Below are 19,618 nucleotides of genomic sequence, written 5' to 3'. Positions count from 1 at the left end.
TCCTGCTGGGCCTGTGGCTCCTCTGGAGTGCTGCAGGCAGGGCTGCTCTGGGAATTTCATGGGCAGTTTTATCTCATATCCACTGCTCTTGTTTACTTGTAGTCAACAGTTGGAGCAGAGCTGGGATTTATTGTCTGGCTAGAGCTGCTCATTCCCCTAAGCTGGCATCTGCCTTGTGTCTGCTGCTCCCTGCACCCAGGTTTGACAACTGAGCTGTTTTAGTGCCCCAAGCCAGGCTGGTTTAGTTCCTCTTGCCATGGGAGCAAACTTGCACTTGTGATTTCTTGTTTCAGCAGCGCACAAACTGCATTGCTGCTCTGTGCTGAGTAGGAGGGCACTGGGCTCTGCTTTCTGCTGGCTGCATCATGGAATCATGAAGTTGGAAAAGAGCTTTAAGGCTGAGCACAGCTGTTAACCCAGCTCTGCCAAAGGTGCCATATCTCCATGTGTTTCAAACCCCTCCAAGGATGGTGACTCCCACCTCCCTGGGCAGTGTGTTCCAAGGCTTGTCAGCCCTTTCAGGGAAGAAGTGTTTCCTAATATCCGATCTAAACCTCCTCTAGTACAACATGAGAGCATTTCCCCTTGAGCACCACAAATCTGGTTTTGTTTGCCAGCCCTTAGCACTGAAAATGCCACCTTCCAAGGGCTGTTTTGCTGAGATGAGTCTGCCTGGACTGGTTTTGAAGCTTTCCTTCCTGCCCTGAGATGCAGGGCTGACTAAGAGCACTTGCACAGCCTCTCCAATGGATTTCTTTTCCCCAGTACTGAGGTGAGATTGTGCTGTCTGCAGTGAGGTCAGGGCACACGTGCCTCCAAGGGGAGCTTGCAAGACTTGCTGTGCAGTTGTGGAGGAGCAAGTGTGAGTCATGAAACATTTCCCACCACACACTGCTCTGGGCTGGGGGTGTGTGTGTGTTTCTGAGCTTGTTTGGACTCAGATGCCTTAGCAGTGATTAGGACTAAGCTTGGTGCTTGCAGATGCCAGACTGTCCTCATCAGGACAGCAAGATCCCACCTGCAAAACTCACCTCTGGTGTCAGTCTGGCCCTGAGGTGCCCAGGCTTGCTTATACTTGACACTGAAGGTGCTGAAGATGCCTTTGCATTGCAGCTGCAAGTTTTAACCTGAGCTGAGAGGAGCCCAGGCAGAGATCTGTGAGACTTGTCTGGCTGCAGGGGATGCTGCATTTGTACCTGAGCAGGGCTGGTGACAGTCTGGCACGTCCAGCTCTCGTGGTGGCACTTTAGTCACCAGCCCAGCCATTGCAAAACGTGCTGCCAGACACTCAGTGGGCAGGGGGTGTGTGCCAGGACGTGCTCTGGAGCCAGCTAAGCAAACATATCCCATGGCATCCAAGTGTCTGTTATCTCAGCTGTCCCAGGCACACTCTCCAGGCCAGCTTCAGCTGGGACCTCCAGCTTTGGCTCACAGCTGAGCCCAGCAGTTGCTGATGGCACAGAAGCAAGCCAGGGTCGGGCTGTGTTGCTTTCACTTCTGACAGCACAGATCTTTGTGGCAATTGAAGTGCAAGGCTGAGTTAGTGGCTGAGGAGATGGAGTGAAACCAACTGCTGAGGGCTGTAGACCAGAAAAAAACCCAGCAGAAGATACGGACTCTTCTATTTGGAGTTAGTCCTGATCTGCAGAATTTTGGCACGTACCCAGGTAAATACAGTACAAGTGCAGGCAGGAAACTGCTGCCACAGTCAGCGTGGTGAACAAAGGTCTTTTTCAGACATAAACTGTTTCCTAATTCATTGTGTGGCCATGGCCACAGAGCAGATCCTGGGAGAGGAGGGAATTGCCCCACTCCATCTCACTTGGCCAAAGCATCTCCACTGCTGCAGGGTCTCTGAGGCTCAGGTTAAAGCACAACAGCCTTTAAGTACTTACTAATGGATTACTTGTCAGTACAGTTAAATACTGGAGTGTCACCTGAGGGAAAAGTCTGCATTTTAGAGCCTTTTAAAATGCTCTTCAAAGTCAGTCTTTGTTTTGTAAGAAAGGAATGAAAAAGAGAAGGAGGGTGACTAATCTTTGTTGGGATGAGTGTTGTAGATTTGATATTTGAGAAAAGGAAGGAGTAATTTGATAAAATAAAAAAAACTGAAGTTAAAATCTCATTAATCATTTGAGTTATTTCAGAAGGAAGGTTCAAGGAGAAAAAGGAAAAGAGGTGGGAGTCAAAAGAAGTGACTCAGGTGCTGTTAATTGAGTCTGAGTAAATCATTGAGCTCTAGTTGCACATCAGACCTGCCCGAGGGGGCATTGCAGAGGCTGGCAAGGTGTCCTTTGCCATCAGGATCACAGCCTGTGGTCACTCCTACAGCTCTGGGTACAGCAGTGACCTTCTGCACAGCTCTGTGTCCCAGGGCCCCCTCAGGGACACCAGAGACCCCCAGGGAAGGGAGGATGATGTAGTTCTGCAGCCTGGCTGCCTCACTCAGCTCCCTCTTGGGCAGAGCTGTGTTTTGGCGGTGTGTGACCTGGTCCAGTCCTGCTTGGCAGCACAAACTGCTGGTTCCTCCATTTCTCCATGTCTAATGTCCTTTTCTTCTTTGCAGGCGTCTCGGTGCTGAGCTGGGGAAATCTGTGGTGTACCAGGAAACCAATGGAGGTAAGAGAAATCTCTGCTATTTGCAACTGTTTTGAGATAATCTTAAAAATGCTGGGCACCTCCATTGGCCAGACCTGTCTAAGAAGTGCAGTGATTCAGCTGTGATGTTGCTGCTGCTCCTGGCACTGCTAAAACTCCAAGGCTGACCTTGGACAAGGCAATTAAACATGTTTCTTGTTTTCCCTGGTTATCTTGTTTGTCTGCCCATCTGCAAACTCTCCTCTAGAGCTCTGCCTCAGGTTTTAGCTGCTGCCAAATCTTTTATGCTCCTATGCTGAGCAAAACATCTCCAGATTTAAAAGTAATGCCCTGCTTTTTCATTGTCTGCCTTGTGAGCTTTTAAATTATCCCTTTCTTTCAGCCCTTCCCTGTCACACAGAATTTACAGCTGCCCTTGCTTTTAAAAGTGCAAATTCATGGCTGTGCTGGGGAAAATGCCTCTTGGAGGTTGCTTTTGTTTTTAAGGAGGTTAATACTCTGCAAGCGACCACTTTCAGATGCTGGACTAAAACACAAAGGTATTGGCCAGCAGAGTTCTGTGGCCAAGAGTCATTTACTGTTTCCAGACCTCTGATACCTTGTTTGCAAGAGAGAGTAGAACCAGAGAGCTGCTACAGACTGGAGGAAGGGATGGAGGATTTGTGGGGGTGCTGCTGCTGTTTCAGCCAGGATGGGCCTCACAGTGGGAGAGCTGCTGTGCTTGTGCTTGGGCTGGCTGGTGCATTCCTGCCCAGCAGAGCTTGCTGCCCTTTGGGCTTGGTTTTAAATCAGGTTGCTTGCTCTGAGGTCTGAAGTCGTTTTTCATCACTGCACAGCAAATGAGTCTGCTCTCAGCAGAGCCCTGTAGGGTCACTGCCAGGCCAAGGCAATTGGAATTGCCCAGCTGAGGAGCTGTGTCTCCTTTTCCTCACCCCTGCCCTCCAGCTCAGGACTGTGTGGGAAGGGAATGGCTGAGGCAGGCACCTTGGGGAACCTGCAGTCCTTGTTTGGCTTTGCAGAGCTGCTCCAGGCTCAGCTTCTGCATTTGAGTCAGGGACTGTAGGGGTGGTGCTCAGCAGAGACCTCCAGCCTGTGTCAGTGTTGGAATGTCTTGAGATTGGGAAGTTCTTGCTCTGAACTTGGTGCTGCTGGTGTTGCCTTGAGCTCTCCAGCCAGCCTGGAGCTGATCTCATGGTAAACTGAAAGAGCAAAGTGCAAAAAGTGCTGAGTTACCTTCTTGGAAGTACTGAAGGTTGTTCTGCCTTGGGTGGTTAACTGCTCACTAATGAATGTGCTGTTTACAGCTCTCAGCCCTCCATGGAAGCATGAAAATCATTTCTCATTGAGAGTTAGGTTAATTGTCTTCTAAATTTTAAAATTCTAAATTCTAAAATTCTAAATTCTATGAGAAATAAGCAGCTATTCAGCTTGCTTTTGCTTTGTAAATACAGCTAACTCACTGGTGTGTTATGCCAACTGTACCCAGGTCCAGCCTTTGGAAAATCCACTTGGCTCATCTGTGTATGTGCATGCACAAAGGGCAGAGGAGCAAGTCCTCACCTGCCCTGACCAGGGGGCAAGGTTCCTGCTACAGCATGGTGTGTTGTCACTGCCAACCTGATGTTTGGAAACAAAACTGACTCTGTTTTCCATCCTTTGCAGAAACAAGAGTTGAAATAAAAGAATCTGTCCGTGGACAGGATATCTTCATCATCCAGACAATCCCCAGGTGAGGCACTTGTGGCTCAGGTTTGCACCTGGGATGTGCTTTGGATGCCTGGATCAGCAGATTCAGTGCTTTGCTCACTGTAAAGCAGCACAATGAGCAGTGGAATTGCACTGTTGTCATTGCTGTGACTGGGATTAAGGCTCACATAGTGCTAAGTTGTTAACATTCCCAGGGGATTGATGGCAGCTTCCCATCAAATAGCTGGAGTGTGTCACTTGAGGCAGGAGCAGAGTGACTGATGCTTTCCACTGAAGCCTCCCTGCTCTGTGGCCTTGCAGGCTCAGCTGTTGGGTGATGTCTGACTGGATTTCCATCCCAGGATGGGGGATTTCCTCTGCCTCCCAACCACCAAGCAGCAGAGCCACCATCAAACAGCAGCTGCTGCTTTCCTTGCAGGCTGGATTACTCTTCTCCTTCTGCTGGAGTGGTGTGAAACTGAACTGGTGGAATTCCACAGCCTCCCTCCTGTGCTTTTACAGTTTGTGATGGTGGTGGGGCATTTTGGGTTTTGTTTTGGGCTGTTCTAGGCTTGCAGTAAGAGAAGTGCTGCAAATAAGCAGGGGGCTAAAAAACCATGGGTAACCCCAGGAACCTTGCTGCCTGCTGCCTCAGGAACAGCACCAGGGCGATGGGAAGGGAGCCTACAAATAAATGATAACTTCAAATTGACCTACTGTGAACAGAGGAGGTGCTGTTTTCAAGGATGAGGTATTGATAATAACAAACCAAGGGCATTCCTGCTCTGATAGCTTTTTCCAAGTTACCAAATTCTGCTCAGATTTTGGAGATCACAAGAAGTAATAAGTTAGCTGAGCTTAATTTTAGCTCAAAAGTAGCAGGGAGCAGAATTGCCTGGATACAGGATTTTTCCTTGCTTGCCAAAGAAGTAGAGCCCACTGAGAATTGAAGTTCATTTCCTCTGTGAAATGCTTGGCCTGTTGCAGAGAAATCAGTAGGACTCCTAGAGCAGCTTACTCACTTCTGGAATTCCTCTTGCAGGCAGAAACATGTTCCTAGGGCTCATCTCTCTCCAGAGAGATGCCCCAAGTGTTTCCTCCCTCAGGGAGCAGCTAAATCTCTGCAAGATGAGAATCCCCTGCTGCAGGATTATGTTTTGGGTGAATGGTGCCATTCTGTTGTCCCTTGTGAAGGAGTTTTCTGGAATAACCTGTAACTGAGAGCTGTGTAAACATGAAACAGATCAAGTGTTCAGAGAGCTAACTCAGGGCATTAGGGAAAGGAGCAGTTTTGGGAGGGGAAAACCTCCCCTTTGGTTTTAACTTGTTGATCCCCTTGTTTTTCCATTAACTGAGTTCAGTGATTTGGGCCAAGAAATGGATCTTTTTTAGACAGAATGTTCAAGGCCCTCCAGGTGAGGAGCCAGTGTTGTGCAGCCAAGTCATCTTTCATTCCTGAACTGCAGCTGTGCCTTGCTGCATTGCTGGAGAGGACAGGTTCAAGGACATCTCAGTTTTGCAGTGGCTTTCAGGGAGCTTTTCAGGAGAGTCAAAACAACAACTGTGGGGAATAATCTAAGAGTAGGACTTCTACACTCAGTAGTGGTTTGAAAAGAAAATATTAGGACTTGTTAGTAGAGAGGGAAACAACCTTGTTGTGCTGCAGTGTGAATTCACAGTCTGCATCTTAAATGCACAGAGATCACAGAAAGACCTGAATATTTGATACAGGCTTTCTGTCATAGAAGCTGTAGCACAACCAAAAAAAGGGTGACAAGGACAGTGACCATCCAGGACTGGTGTGTGGACTGGCATTTGTGTGAGGGAAAAATCAAATAGAAAAATGAAGGGCTTGGTGATTTTGTGGTACCATAAAGGCAAAAGGAGCCTTTTAGTGCTGAGTGCTGGTGCTGGTTGTTGCAAAGCCCATGGAGAGTTTCACATAGGGTGTTTGCTCAGCCTCCAGAGCAGGGGTGTCAGGGGTGGCCCAGGCAGGGATCAGGAGCAGCTCTGGTGTGGCAGGCAGGGTGTGGGGGACAGCTGAGCTGTCTCTGAGTGTCCTGGTGATGAGCTGCCAGCCCCTGTGTGAGGTCTTGGCTCAGCCCTCCCTGCAGTAACTAACTGAGCATGGCTTCAGGGCTGGAGATGGGGAGGGCAGCAAGGAGCCTGGGGTGCTCCCTTGGTATACAGCAAGGAGCCTGGGGTGCTCCCTTGGGGTGCAGCAGGGAGCCTGGGGTGCAGCAGGGAGCCTGGGGTGCAGCAAGGAGCCTGGGATGCAGCAAGGAGTGTGGGGTGCTCCCTTGGGATACAGCAAGGAGCCTGGGGTGCAGCAAGGAGCCTGGGGTGCAGCAGGGAGCCTGGGGTGCTCCCTTGGGATACAGCAAGGAGCCTGGGGTGCAGCAAGGAGCCTGGGGTGCTCCCTTGGGATACAGCAAGGAGCCTGGGGTGCAGCAAGGAGCCTGGGGTGCAGCAAGGAGCCTGGGGTGCTCCCTTGGGGTGCAGCAAGGAGCCTGGGGTGCAGCAGGGAGCCTGGGGTGCTCCCTTGGGTTCCTGTCAGGGAGATGCTGGGGCTGGGCTTCCTCCACCACTGTCATTTTTCCCAGCTGGTGCCCCTGGCTGGGGTCAGTGCCCCTTGCAGAGGAGCAGGTCAGTGGTGGCTCAGCCTGAAACCATCTCAGCCCACCCACCCTGGGCCCTGCTGGAGGGACAGAGAGACACATCCAGCTCTGCCCAGTGCCTGTGCCTGCTGCTCTGCAGGAGCTTCCCAGAGTCCAGCTTGGGGTCCTGCTTGAATGCTGGGAGAAGTGCCCTCCTTGGATAACTTCTCATCAATGTGGCTGCTGGTGTCCTGTCGCAGACATCTTTTATGGAAAATCCTTTCCTTAGGATTTTTCCTCCTGAGAAGCTGAGAGGCCTCAGGAACAAAATGTAAACAGTGGTTATCTGCTGCTGTGGAATGCAACAGGTGCATCTGTGATTGGCCCATTTAATTGTTTCTAATTAATGGCAAATCACAGTCAGCTGGCTCAGACAGAGAGTCCGAGCCACAAACCTTTGTTATCATTCCTTCTTATTCTATTCTTAGCCAGCCTTCTGAAGAAATAATTTCTTCTATTCTTTTAGTATAGTTTTGATGTAATATATATCATAAAATAATAAATCAAACCTTCTGAAACATGGAGTCAGATTCTCATCCCTTCCCTCATCCTCAGACCCCTGTGAACATGAACACTGTCACAGTGTCCTGCAGCAGCACCAGGACTGCTGGTGCCTTTTGAAGCCCCAGTCTTGTTCTCTACCTGCTTTCCATGTGAATATGTATGGATTTTTAAAGAATAACTTGAAAAATAATGATGAAAAATACTAAGTTTCTCGGATGAACTTTAAATAGGCTTCAGTTTGACCACTTTGTTTTTGTATGACACTGATAGTAGCATCTTTTTCTTCTCTCCCAGCCCCACTGGCACAGCTAAATCACCAAAGGGAAGAAACAGTTCTTTGTTGTCCTGTGTGGCAGGGGGCTGTGTTTTATGTAATTCTTGGCTGGGTGCTCCAGAGCCAACAAAGCTTTCTTGTGTGTAAATGGCATTGTGTGCACAGGCTGCTGGGGCCAGCAGGACAACAGAGACAAAAGAAGGGGCACAAGTGGAGGTTAATTTCCAAAGGAGGGGAGAGCAGGGGGGAAATGGAAATGGTCAGAGGTTTGTCATGGGTCATGTCTCTGGGCATTTGGAGAAGCTGTGTCAGGAGGAAAACAGGGCCTGTGGTGATGCACACAGTGTCTTTTGGTGCTGGCCTTAAGAAATAAAGGGGAACTAAAGGGAACTTAGCTTTTTCCCCCATCCCAAAATGAATTAAAATGCAGATTAATGCACTTCTACTGGGCCACTCCAGTCGTTGCGGGAGAGCAAACTGTAAATGGGATATTTCAGTCTCATGACCAGTGACAGGACTCGAGGAAACAGCATGAAGCTGAGTCAGGGGAGGTTTAGGTTGATATCAGGAAAAGGTTTTTCACCCAGAGAGATGTTGAGCACTGGAACAGGGAAGTGGCCACAGCACCAAACCTGTCTGAGCTCAAGGAGCATTTGAGCAGCACTCAGGAACAGGGTGGGATTGTTGGAGTGTCCCTTGCAGGATTAGCAATTGTGCTCAGGCATACTCAAACTCAGCATCTTCTGTGATTCCTCTGCCTAGGTTGCTTTTTTGTTTGTTTGTTTTTTCTTTCAAGAAGCAGTCCTTTAGCATTTCCTGTGCTGTTGTTCCTTCCATCTCTAGATCAGCTAAAGAGTGTGGAGATGCTGTTGCCCACCAAAGTGCTATGTCTGGAGTTTATACTGCTCCAATTGCAGCATTTCTTAAGGCAGGAAAAATAACCTGCCTTACACTGTTAAAGAGGAAAATACCCTAAGAAATCCAGTGTGGATGAAGTTATGTTGGCTGCATGTGTGCTGCTTCTTTAAAAGACTATTTTATTTCAAATTACACTGGATCAAGTGACATTTGTTCCAAAGTAAATTCTGTTAAAAGCCTTTTTTGTCAGATTATGGAGGGAAATCCTCATTCACCTTATGTTAGAATATAAAATCAAATTCCAGCCCACAGCTCTTGAGTGCTGGTGTCGTGTCCTGTATGTGTAAGTGTTGACTGTAATTTGTTGTGGCGTGGTGGAAGGAGCTGTGTGGCTGCAATCTGGGTCTGGCATACATTAGCCTGAGATGCAGCATTATTTCCTTGGAATTTTGGTGAGGGCTCATCTGGGTATAAATGGAAAAGGAGTTGCACTGGAAAAACACCTGCTAATATTTGGAATTGTGTTCAAATCTCCTAGAGATGTGAATACTGCTGTCATGGAGCTGCTGATCATGGCCTATGCACTGAAGACTTCCTGTGCCAGGAACATCATTGGGGTCATCCCCTACTTCCCCTACAGCAAACAGAGCAAAATGAGGAAGAGGGGCTCCATAGTCTGCAAGCTGCTGGCTTCAATGCTTGCCAAGGCAGGTGAGTGTCCCAGGGAGCAGCAGCACAGCAGCTTTGGTGCTGCTGGGCATCCCAGAGCTCATCTGCCCTTCCATTCTCCTGGTTGATGTGGGGATGTGTTGCTGAGATCTTGAGCCACATTAAGGGAGTTAATTTTCTTCAGCTTTCTTGTGTTTCTTTGTAACTTGCTCCTGGGGAGGTGGCCTAGAAATGTTACAGTGAAATGCAGTGTCAGCCCAGTGCTGTGGCATCACATGGCTGGTTCTCATTATGGCTGTGGAACTTTCTGTGTTCATCTGTTCATGATTATTTTATGCCAAGGCATAATAGTCTGAGTAACAGCTAAAACAGTCTGGAAAATGGAGATGTTGAAGGAACTCCAGCCACGTGGGAATATTTTCAATAAATTGTTGTCTTTTTTCCCCCTTAGGTTTAACACACATCATCACTATGGACCTTCATCAAAAGGAAATCCAAGGCTTCTTCAGCTTTCCAGTAGACAACCTGAGAGCATCCCCTTTCCTGCTTCAGTATATACAGGAAGAAGTGAGGTTACTCTAGTTCTGTGTATATCAACTTGTCTGAACTCATTTTTATGTCATGCCAGCATTGGGGCTGTCCTTAAGTAGAGGTGATGGTGTCAGTTGAGGTCAATCCTTCTGTTAATGAATTCTTTCTCAGGGGATTCCTATTGCATGTTTCATGGGAAGATGTTGCACTTCTCTGACTGGATAGAAACTGAACTGCAGCACAAGCAGGAGAGGAGCTTGTTCTCTGTGGAGTTAGTGCCATTTGAGAGATGCTGCTTGTGCCTCTGCCTCTAATCACCTCTGAAATGCTGTTAAACTGCTCCCCTTCTCCCTTTGTGCTGTCCTGGATTTCTGTCTGCTCTGAATTATTGATAGACTTTGTCTTGGGTTGAGTGTAGGAGTGCTGAGCACAGCAGGGCTGGGAGCAGGGCATGGGGGTTTTGTTCTCCATGTGCAAAAGATGATTTATTCCAACATGGAGAAAGCAAGGCTTCCCCATATGGGAAGGGTTAAACATAGTGAACATTCCCACCTTTGCAGAATACACAAATTGGAAGCAAGTGCAGTTCCTCTCTAGTTTCTTGTCACAGAATGAAGATTTGGTTCTGGGGAGGAGGATGGGTGAAATTATTCAGCCATGTATCAAACCAGTTACTCCCTAGGAAGAATATATTTTTTAAATTAATTAACTTTTTATCACATCCAGATTCCAGATTACAGAAACGCAGTTATTGTAGCCAAATCTCCTGGTGCTGCTAAAAGGTAAATGGATCCTTTGCTAGCTGGTTAAAAGTTGCTTGGAAAATACCTGAGCTGGTGGAAGATACACCAGGGAAAGTATGGGAGGGTGGCAGATGGGTTGAGAATCATAATTCTTTTGTGCCTGGAAATGGAATGGATATGATGCAGATAGGGGTGGGAATACAAAGTTCTATGGGTGTAACTCTGGCAGTCTCACTGAAATGGTTCAGCTGGGGTTCACCTTGCTGCTGGAGTTTCAGCAGTGCCTGACCATCTCAGAAAGCATTTCCAATGTGGAAGGAACACAGGAGAGCCTGTGGTGGAGCCAAGGGGTAGAGTGGGATATTAATAAGGAACGAAGAATCACATCCAGTGAGGTTTCTTGCAGCGAAACAGCCACAGAGGTGCAGCCTGTGCTTGCTGCAGGTGTGGTGGAGCCTTGCTGTGGTGGACTGTGAATTGCCTGAGCCCAGCAGGTCCCTGAGGGGCTGCTTTGTCTTGCAGGGCTCAGTCGTACGCCGAGAGGCTGCGCCTGGGGCTGGCAGTGATCCACGGCGAGGCGCAGTGCACCGAGCAGGACATGGACGACGGGCGGCACTCCCCTCCCATGCTCAAAAATGCAACTGTGCATCCTGGCCTGGAGCTGCCATGTAAGATCAAGCTTCTCTGCTTACCTTTTTGGGGGGAGAGAAACAAAGAAAAGTTTGGTGGGAAATTTCTGTTGGTTTATCTGTGTGGGTGTAACCAACCCAAAGGCAGTGGGATTTTTTTTTCATAGAAAGGTTGATATCAGTGAGTTGTGGGAGAGGTCACAGGGGAAGGTTTTTATTTTCTCCATGGCTCTGCCTGCTCCATAGTGTTAGACTGACAAACCTCTGGTAAAGGTGATGCTTTTACAGTGTTCAGCAACAGAATTCATTGAGCTGATGAAACAAGGGGGATGTAAAAGTGTAAGTAATGAGATAACAACCACTGAGCCAGGCTGTTGGCTCCACTGGGGAGGGGAGGGCTGGTCTTTGTCTTCCCTTCTCTGCAGCCATTGTTACTGCTGGAAATCTTCACCTTGGCACCCAGATGATCATATTCCAGTGTCTGTTTTGACAAGGATTTGAGGTTTATGTGGCTGGGGTGAGTAGGTTCTCCAAGAGCATTGTTGACTTGCTTCTGGAGCTCTTGCAATTGATTTGGGAGCTGAGAGCAAAAGAAAAAGAGGAAACTTTTGTGTTCTGAGAAATGCCATCCTCAGGATTGCTTGTGTTCCTGGAGCAGCCAAATACCAACAGTACAATCAAAATCCAGCTCCCTTTTTGGAGGATTTCTGCTTTCTAGGCAGGTGGTGGCAGGACAGAAATTGAGAGCAGGAAGGTGGCTGAGAAGTGCCCATGGGAAAGGCTGTGTGCTGCTGTGTGTGGCAACACCAGCAGTGGTTTGGGCTGCTGATAATCATCTAATCTTTGGAAATTTAGGGAGAACATCCAACCAGTGAGTGGACAGCTCGTGGAGGGGAGGCAAGTAAGACTGCAGGCCTTTTACATCACCCCAGCTGTGTCTCACTGCAGTACAACAGTTAAACAGTGCTTGTGTTGCTGGTGAAACTCCTCTTGGGCCTTGAGGGGCAGGTGGGGTTTGGCAATGAAGTTTAGGGCTTTATTGTTCTGCTTCTGACAAGGGGATTTTTTCCTGCCTGTCCAGGAAAGCAGGAATTTGCATGGTTATTCTTCACTTTCTCCTTCCCTTCCTATTCTGGAGGATGCTGTCCTCCAGAATATCAGTAGCTGACATTTGTCTGCTATGGAGGAATTGATGTGATTGTAATTTTATTTCCAGCCATGTCACTTCAGAGAAGCTCAGCTGTGGAAGGTTGTGCTGCTGGAGAACCCTGTAAATGGTTTTTCATACAGAAATGTGCCCTTGTCCAGTTTAATTATGAATCCAATGGGAAATTGTTTTCAGTCCTCAGCTATCCAAACACAGACTAATTTGCTGTGTATCACCATTTTCTTATTTTATCTCCTGCTGCACAGACTCAGCACTTGACCAATGACCTTACATCCCAGCATGCCTAAGGCACAGTGTAAAACAGTTGAGCTGTGGCTTGGCAGCTCTGTCATGGGGTGGGTTGTGAGGCACACTTGCCCAAAACTCTCAGCAGAATTTGCTTTTCTCTGCAGTTTTCTAACCTGAGAGATGCCTGATTTTGAGTGAGCTGGGTTCTGGAGGTGCAGAATTGAGATTATCCCTCTCCAAAAGCAGTCTGTGCATTCTGGATGTGTCACAGTCTCTGGAAGTGCAGCTGGGATGGCAATGCTGTGAGTGTCTGTGCTGACCCCCTCTGCTGTGCCTCATTTCTTCTCCAATTCAGGCATTTTCACAGCATCTTCCCACCTCAATGTCACATGATTCCAAACCCTCATTCAGCTCTGCCTTCCTGCTGGTGAAAGCTCTGAGGGCAGAGTGTGGCAGGGTTCAGCTCTGTGGTTGGTTGTGAGAGGTCAGACACGTGCTGCTGCTCACGACTGGATATTCCTTACACCAAAACTGCCCTCAAACCCTCTGATTGTCAGGTCTGTGAGTCTGCCTGGCTCAGCAACCAAACCTGGGCCTGGCAGGAGGGAGCTTGAGGATGTTCCTGGGGAGTGCCTGAGACTTCTTGTGGAGCATCCCACCCTGGGCTACAACCAGATCAGTGTGGAGCATCCCAGACTTGGCAGCTGAAGCTGCAGACAGTTTGTTAGAGGCAGGAGAGGGGTGAAACCTGTGCTGGGGAGCAGCCCCAGAGCCATGGCTCATGCTCTGTGCCACTCTCCATGGGCTTCCTGCTGAGCTGGCTGGGCCCCTGTGTCCTGGCATGCACCTCCTCCCCCTGTTCTAGCAGGGATCATGTGCCTCTAATTAATGAGTGCTAGGCAGTGGAATGGCTTAGTTATTGTCCTCTGAGTGTGGCCTGATGTGATATTCTGAGGGAGCCACAACAGAAAAACGCCAGAGGTGCTTCTAATTGCACTTAAAATGCTTCACTAGAGCAGCAGCAAGAGCCCTCAGCAGAGCAGCCCCTGGAATCAGAGCCTTGGGGGCAGGATGTCACTCCAAGGTTATTCCCTTTGATTTGTGCCTTTGTGTCTCTGAGCTTGCAGCTGGCTCGGGGCTGTGCCTTAACAAATGCACGGGGGCTCTTTGCCTGTTTCCTGGAGAAAAGGAGTGGGGAACCATCTGTTAAATCATTCCAGAGCTTTGTACAGAGAGCTAATGGTCTGCTTGAATCCCAGAGCCCAGCAAACTGCCACAAAGGGAGGTTAAGGGAGAAACTGGAGTGACCATGGCTCTGTTCCTACCTCCCTACCCCCATCTTGCCTGCGTTTAGGCTGGGCACAGGGGTGTTTGCTGTCCTTCCAAGGTTATCTCTACACAAAACACTTCATTCTTGAGCAGCCTTTTGCTCCCAGGCTCTGATGTAAATGCAGCATTATATTTCTTGGTGATTGTCACTTGAATTTGCACTGTCAGCTCCAAACAGAATTTATTTTAGTATTTCTTAAGCTGGTTTTGACCACTTAATTAAAGCAACATGTTTACACACCTGGGAATGTTCTTTCTTAGTGCCAGTGATCCTGCCTTTAACATGTGGTACTTTGGTGTATGTTATGCACATCTGAATGAAAGTGTTCTTTGAAATTCTTGTTTTATAAAGAAATGGTGGTTGGTCTAGTTTTTTCTCTTTTTTTTTTTCCCCCTCAGAAGCTACAGATACCACAAGCATCTTTTCTTACTCTCCAGAAAAAATCAGCAACTCTTTAAACCAAACTTGTACATGATCCAAGGGGTTACACCATACAGAAATACCAGCATGGCTTATTTCTGTTCTCTTCTGTCTACAAACATAGAGGGTTTGTGTCTGGGAGGAAAATATTCTTTTATTATTTGAATCATTTCTCAAGGCACCTCCTCGTAGCAGTTCTGACTTGCACATCTTGATATGTTCAAAGATTCTGAAGAAGAAGTTGGCTGCACTAACCCTTGTGTAGACTCTCATCACCTTGGAGCAGTTGAGATTTGATGTGGTTGTGGGTAGATCGTTGGCTTGCATTTTTTTTTTCTTTTTTTTGCAGAGAAAATTGAACAAGGAAAAGGGAGAACATCTCTTTAAGATCCGGGTAGGTCGACACGTTGCCTACCATTCTTTAAAAATAAACCAAAATTGAAATACAGCTTTTAAAAAACCAGACAGAGATGCAAAGCACTGCTAATGTTGCTGGTTGCCATGTTAGCCTTTAAGCATAGCAAGGAATGTGGCTGCTTCCTTCATGGAGTAGAAGGAAACTGATTTGCTGAAACTCCATCTCTCTGTGAGTAAAACAGTGCTGAATTTCAGCTCCCCAGGCCTGTTCACCATTTGTGTAGAAAAGTTTCCCCTGAGCTGGCTGTTGTAAACAGAGATGGCACTCATCACTGGATACACACAGAGGCTGGGATGGCAGCCAGGTGAATCCTTTTGATAATTCCCAGCTCCCACCAGGAGCTCCATTACTGTCCAGACTAGACAGTAAACTCATAACTAATCTGAGCAGGTCAGTAGTGCCTGGAACTGGAATTTATGATCTGCTTATCTCTGGTGGTGCTTGATCTTCATTTATTATAAATAATCTTCCTTCTCATACGAATATTTTTCCTTCAGGATTTAGATGTGACTTTGCATTTGGTAGGAGACTCAGAAATAACCATGCAAGGGAGGCTGAGGAGTCTGTGCCATGAAGAGCTGTTGCTTAACTCTTCAGTCCAAGGTAGCTGTGACTTTAACTGCAAAACCTGGCAATAAGTGATGGGACTTTGGGCAAAACAGAATTACTGGACACCTTTTATGCAGTTTTGGTAGGTTTATGGCAAACCAGCCTGTGGAGTAGGTCATGGATGTGAAGAACAGCTCTACACAAGAATCTTGGAAGTTGTGGTGTTTATAATTGCTTTCATCATATCCCTCAGTGTGAGTCACTCACCCAGCTGTGCTTGCACTCTCAGCATTCCCAGGCACTGATGAGATATGGGAATGCTGCTGGATCATCCTGCTGTGCAGGATGGGGAGTTTGATGTAAGACTTTTTTGGTGAGGAGAGCAGAGATCAATATTTAGACAGGCTTTTTGCTGGGGAACGCCTTGTGTTCTCCTGCTGCTCAGGTATTACATTGAAGTGGATTATCCTGAAAGACAAAAATCTTGCTTTGTCTGAACTCCTTGAGGCACTTGAGAAGCCTCTGTGGCCAGAATCCTGGCAAGACCTGAGCTTACAAAAGAAGGGGCACCAAGTGCCTTGGTAGGACACTTTGCACTCACTGTGGAGAGTACAAAATAGGGCTGTGGGGTGTGGAGGTGGGCCAGGTAAGTGTTACAAAATGCTGGAGGTGCCTCTTGGCTTCAGCGGTTAGATCAGCCCAGATTGTCACCTCCTGACACAAGTGTGCCCACCACAGTGTCCTTTCCATGCTGGAGGGTTTTGTAGCAGCCCCCCCATGGCAGAAGGACAGCAGGGCCCTGGCCTGTGCTGGAGCTTGGTTGCTGTGTGGTGTAAGTCTGAGGGCTGTGTTACATCTGAACACTCTCAGTGCATCTCAGTTCTCTGGTGTTTTCATGATGCTGCTGGAATTTTAGCAGGGTGTGGTTTTGCATGGACCCTGTCAGTGCAGAAGTAGTGTCAGGAGGGAATGGAACCTTATTTTCCAGGACATCTCTTCACTGTGTGCCAGGTAGCACAGCCTGTCAGTGTGTGCTTTGATCCAATTGCTGGTTGCACTGAGCTTGTTGAACTGAGTTTCAGCTGGATTTTGTCCTACTCTTTCCATTAATCCACTTAAAAAATAATCAGCAAATTTGCTTCTGCAAACTTCCTCAAGCATTCTTTGCCTGAGCAGGTGGTGTTGAGGTTCTTACACCCTGTCAAAGACCCCTCTGTGTTTGGTGATGTGAGAAAGCAAATGAGCTGCAGTGCAAGTCTCTGGTCCTACAGATGATTTATTGAGTCCAAGAGGTGAAAAGTTACACCTTGTAAAGCGCCTGCCCTTTGAGAGGTGCTGCTTGGAAATGCCCATTTGTTGTTCCCAGTCATGGAATGGACCCTTTTTCAAGTCCTGTGCTGGAGCACAGAGAAAGTCACTGATATTGCCCATAAACCAGGTGCTGCTTTGTAACTCTCCTTGCACAGGGGTCTGTTAGAGAGTTGGAGTTGCTTTCTGTTTCTGAGGTCAGTACAAAATCCCCACAGAAACAGAATTTCCTCTTTATGCAGGAGTGTTGTTCATTTGAGGAGAAAAACGATGGTTAAATGAGTTCCTCTCTTAGGTGGGGGGCAGGATCATGTCAAGCACATCTGTGTCTGCATCAGTGTAAGATGTTTAATGGTTCAGCCTCTTGTCTGGTGGAACTGTGGGGGTTTGACTCAAGCCTGAGTCACCTGGACTCTTTTTTTTCCCCTTCTTCTTTAGTGATGATGGCCAAGGAGAAACCGCCAATAACTGTGGTTGGAGACGTTGGAGGAAGGATTGCCATCATCGTGGTATGAGTGTGAGGGGGACAGGTGGGGGTGGCTTCCTCACAGCATCTTTGCTTCAGCTGTTCCATCCCTGAGGGTCACAGGGATGCCTGGTGTAGCAGTGGGAACCTGGTTTTTAGACACTCTTTTCTCCAGTAGTGCTGGTGGCTTTGGTTATTTCAACTTTCTCTTGAAAACCATTTGCACTTCAGCTCTTTAAGCCCTAAAATGTCCTTGCTGCCTTGATTCTAAGTGTTAGATGTCTGCAAGTAATGAATAAATCCAGGGCACACAGAAAACTCCTGAAGTGTTAAAAACCCTCAAACAAAACACTTGCCAAGCCTCTCTTACTTGCTATGCCATGCTGCAGTGTAAGTAATCAACATGCAGCTCCTGCCCCATGGAAAAATACTCCTTGCTGATGATAAACTGTGAGTGCATGTGCAGGGACTGATTTGTTTCCAAGACACAACATTTGTTCTCCACACTAGCAAAAGGGTCATTAAACCAGGGAAATAGCATTCACAGATCAGTCATGCACGTGGCTGTCCTCATCAGCAGCTGGAGTAGACAGGGATTCTATTTTTCATCTGTGTGCATGGCCAAAGCTGCAGTAGCCTGCAGATCCACTCCTGCCCTGCAGGCTCTGAAAACCTCTGGTTTTGATGCTATTTCTGTTTCTGCTCAGGATGACATCATTGATGACGTGGAAAGCTTTGTAGCTGCTGCAGAGATCCTGAAAGAGCGTGGAGCCTACAAGATTTTTGTGATGGCAACTCATGGGCTCCTGTCAGCAGATGCCCCTCGTCTCATAGAGGAATCCTCCATTGATGAGGTGAGGCTGCTCTCCAGACTGCAGAGCTGGGGTGGCACCAAAGCTCCCAAATTGATGTCCTTCCCAAGGCACGTAGCTCATGTCTGGAATTACTCATTTAATCAGGTGCTTTCAGTTAGCTGGTTCTTCACTGGAACACACACAGAAAAAAAGTGTGTGTGATTAATCCTTGCTCACATCAGATCTGCTTCCCTAGTGCATTTTCTCCTTAAAAAAAATATTAGTCATCCCTGCCTGGACACTTCCCTCCCTGCAGCTGGGGCTGTATGGCTGCCATCTCACTGTGAGCCCCTCTCCCCCAGCTGATCAGGGCTGCTGGTACATGAAGAGGACAGGATTTCAAACTTGATAATAGATATTGTGATCTGGGTGGGCCCATCAGCCTGTTGGAGAGTGCTGGTTATGCACTCAGTAATAGATCCTGTGATCTGGGTGGGCCCATCAGCCTGTTGGAGAGTGCTGGTAATGCTGGTCCCCTCAACAGACTGTCACAGAGGGGAGACCATTTATTTTCATCTTTTTTCCTGATATGCAGGGAGTTCTCCCCCTGAACTGTGGAGCAGCAGCACACACCCCTCAGGGTGGCTGCTCAGGGAGGGTGAGCATTCCAGCAGCACAACTCCCTTTCCTTTCTGGCCCTCCCTAGGTGGTGGTGACCAACACTGTTCCTCATGAGGTGCAGAAGCTGCAGTGCCCCAAGATAAAGACTGTGGATATCAGTTTGATCCTGTCTGAGGCCATCAGGAGGATCCACAACGGCGAGTCCATGGCTTATCTCTTCCGCAACATCACCGTCGACGATTAGACCTGAGCCTGCCCCTGTCCTGGATTCCACAAGAGAAGGAAATCTGCATGGAAAGGCAATACCATAAACCATAGGCATAACACAGCTGTTTATTTTTGTAGGAGTGTTGAGGTTTTCAGGGTCTTGAGCCGTGAGATCTAATAGAAAAAAAAAATCAACCTGACCAGCACTTTACAAGTCAATAGAAGGGGCCACTGGCAGTGGGGGGAATTACACCTTAATTGAAAGAGATGGAGAAATGAGGTGGTGTTGAATTTTTAAGTTCCTTTAATGATTTTTTTTTTTTTTTAGTGTGTTTTCTCTTGCCCTGTAGGGGCAGAAAGAAAAGCTAAACAGAAGTAGCTTGTGAGAAGGGAACAGGGACTGCTCATTGCTGTGTGGGCAGTGAGAGCAGCCTTTGGGGTTGTTTCTGCCTGTGTCTCACCCCAGAGCATGGAAGGGAATGTTCAGGCTGTGCTGCTGGCAGAGCTGAGCCAACAGCAGCTCTGTGCCAGCTCAGGGGCCTCTCCTCTCCTGCACAGCAGAGCAGGGACTTTCATCAAAGCTCAGTTAGCAGAACATCCCAAAGGACAGCTTAGGGCAACCCCTTGGCAGGGCTGCTGCCATCCCTGGGGCAGGGAGCTGGGAACAGGCTCCTGTGTGTGTCCCAGCAGAGCAGGAGTGCTAGATAATGTGTTGGCCTTTTCATTTTGCAAGCTTTGGATCATTATTGCTCTTCAGTGATGAATCACGTGAGGGTCTTGCTCCTCTCTGGGACATTTGTCTGCACTGCAAAACCAGGCACCATTTTTGGAGCTGCCTGGGGCTGAGTTTGTGGCAGAGTCTTGTGGGGAAGGGAAGTTGGAACAATATCTGCTTCTAATGCAGCTGTGCTCTCCAAAACACTAACACTGAACCTGCAATAAAAAGTGTAAGATTTTTCA

The 19,618-nt window shown here is 47.9% G+C and overlaps 1 protein-coding gene across 2 annotated transcripts in view; it reads left to right on the top strand.

The window, feature by feature from the left end:
• Positions 1–19,618, top strand: part of PRPSAP1 (phosphoribosyl pyrophosphate synthetase associated protein 1) — a 25,577-nt gene extending 5,959 nt beyond the window's left edge. For both annotated transcript variants that reach the window (XM_054278989.1, XM_054278988.1), the window contains 9 exons: positions 2,567–2,619; positions 4,261–4,327; positions 9,116–9,288; positions 9,698–9,813; positions 10,504–10,559; positions 11,043–11,188; positions 17,009–17,079; positions 17,744–17,890; positions 18,537–19,618. In XM_054278989.1, coding sequence (XP_054134964.1) covers positions 2,567–2,619; positions 4,261–4,327; positions 9,116–9,288; positions 9,698–9,813; positions 10,504–10,559; positions 11,043–11,188; positions 17,009–17,079; positions 17,744–17,890; positions 18,537–18,695 — 988 coding nt within the window. In that variant the 3' untranslated portion in view covers positions 18,696–19,618. The remainder of the gene's footprint in view (positions 1–2,566; positions 2,620–4,260; positions 4,328–9,115; positions 9,289–9,697; positions 9,814–10,503; positions 10,560–11,042; positions 11,189–17,008; positions 17,080–17,743; positions 17,891–18,536) is intronic.

The sequence above is a fragment of the Melozone crissalis genome, unplaced genomic scaffold (assembly GCF_028551555.1).
Source record: "Melozone crissalis strain CALT ecotype California unplaced genomic scaffold, PUWL_Pcris_2 ptg000026l_1, whole genome shotgun sequence".
In the NCBI taxonomy this organism is placed as follows: Eukaryota; Metazoa; Chordata; class Aves; order Passeriformes; family Passerellidae; genus Melozone; species Melozone crissalis.
Note: the sequence above shows the minus strand (reverse complement) of the source record. Positions and strands in the feature narration are given on the sequence as shown.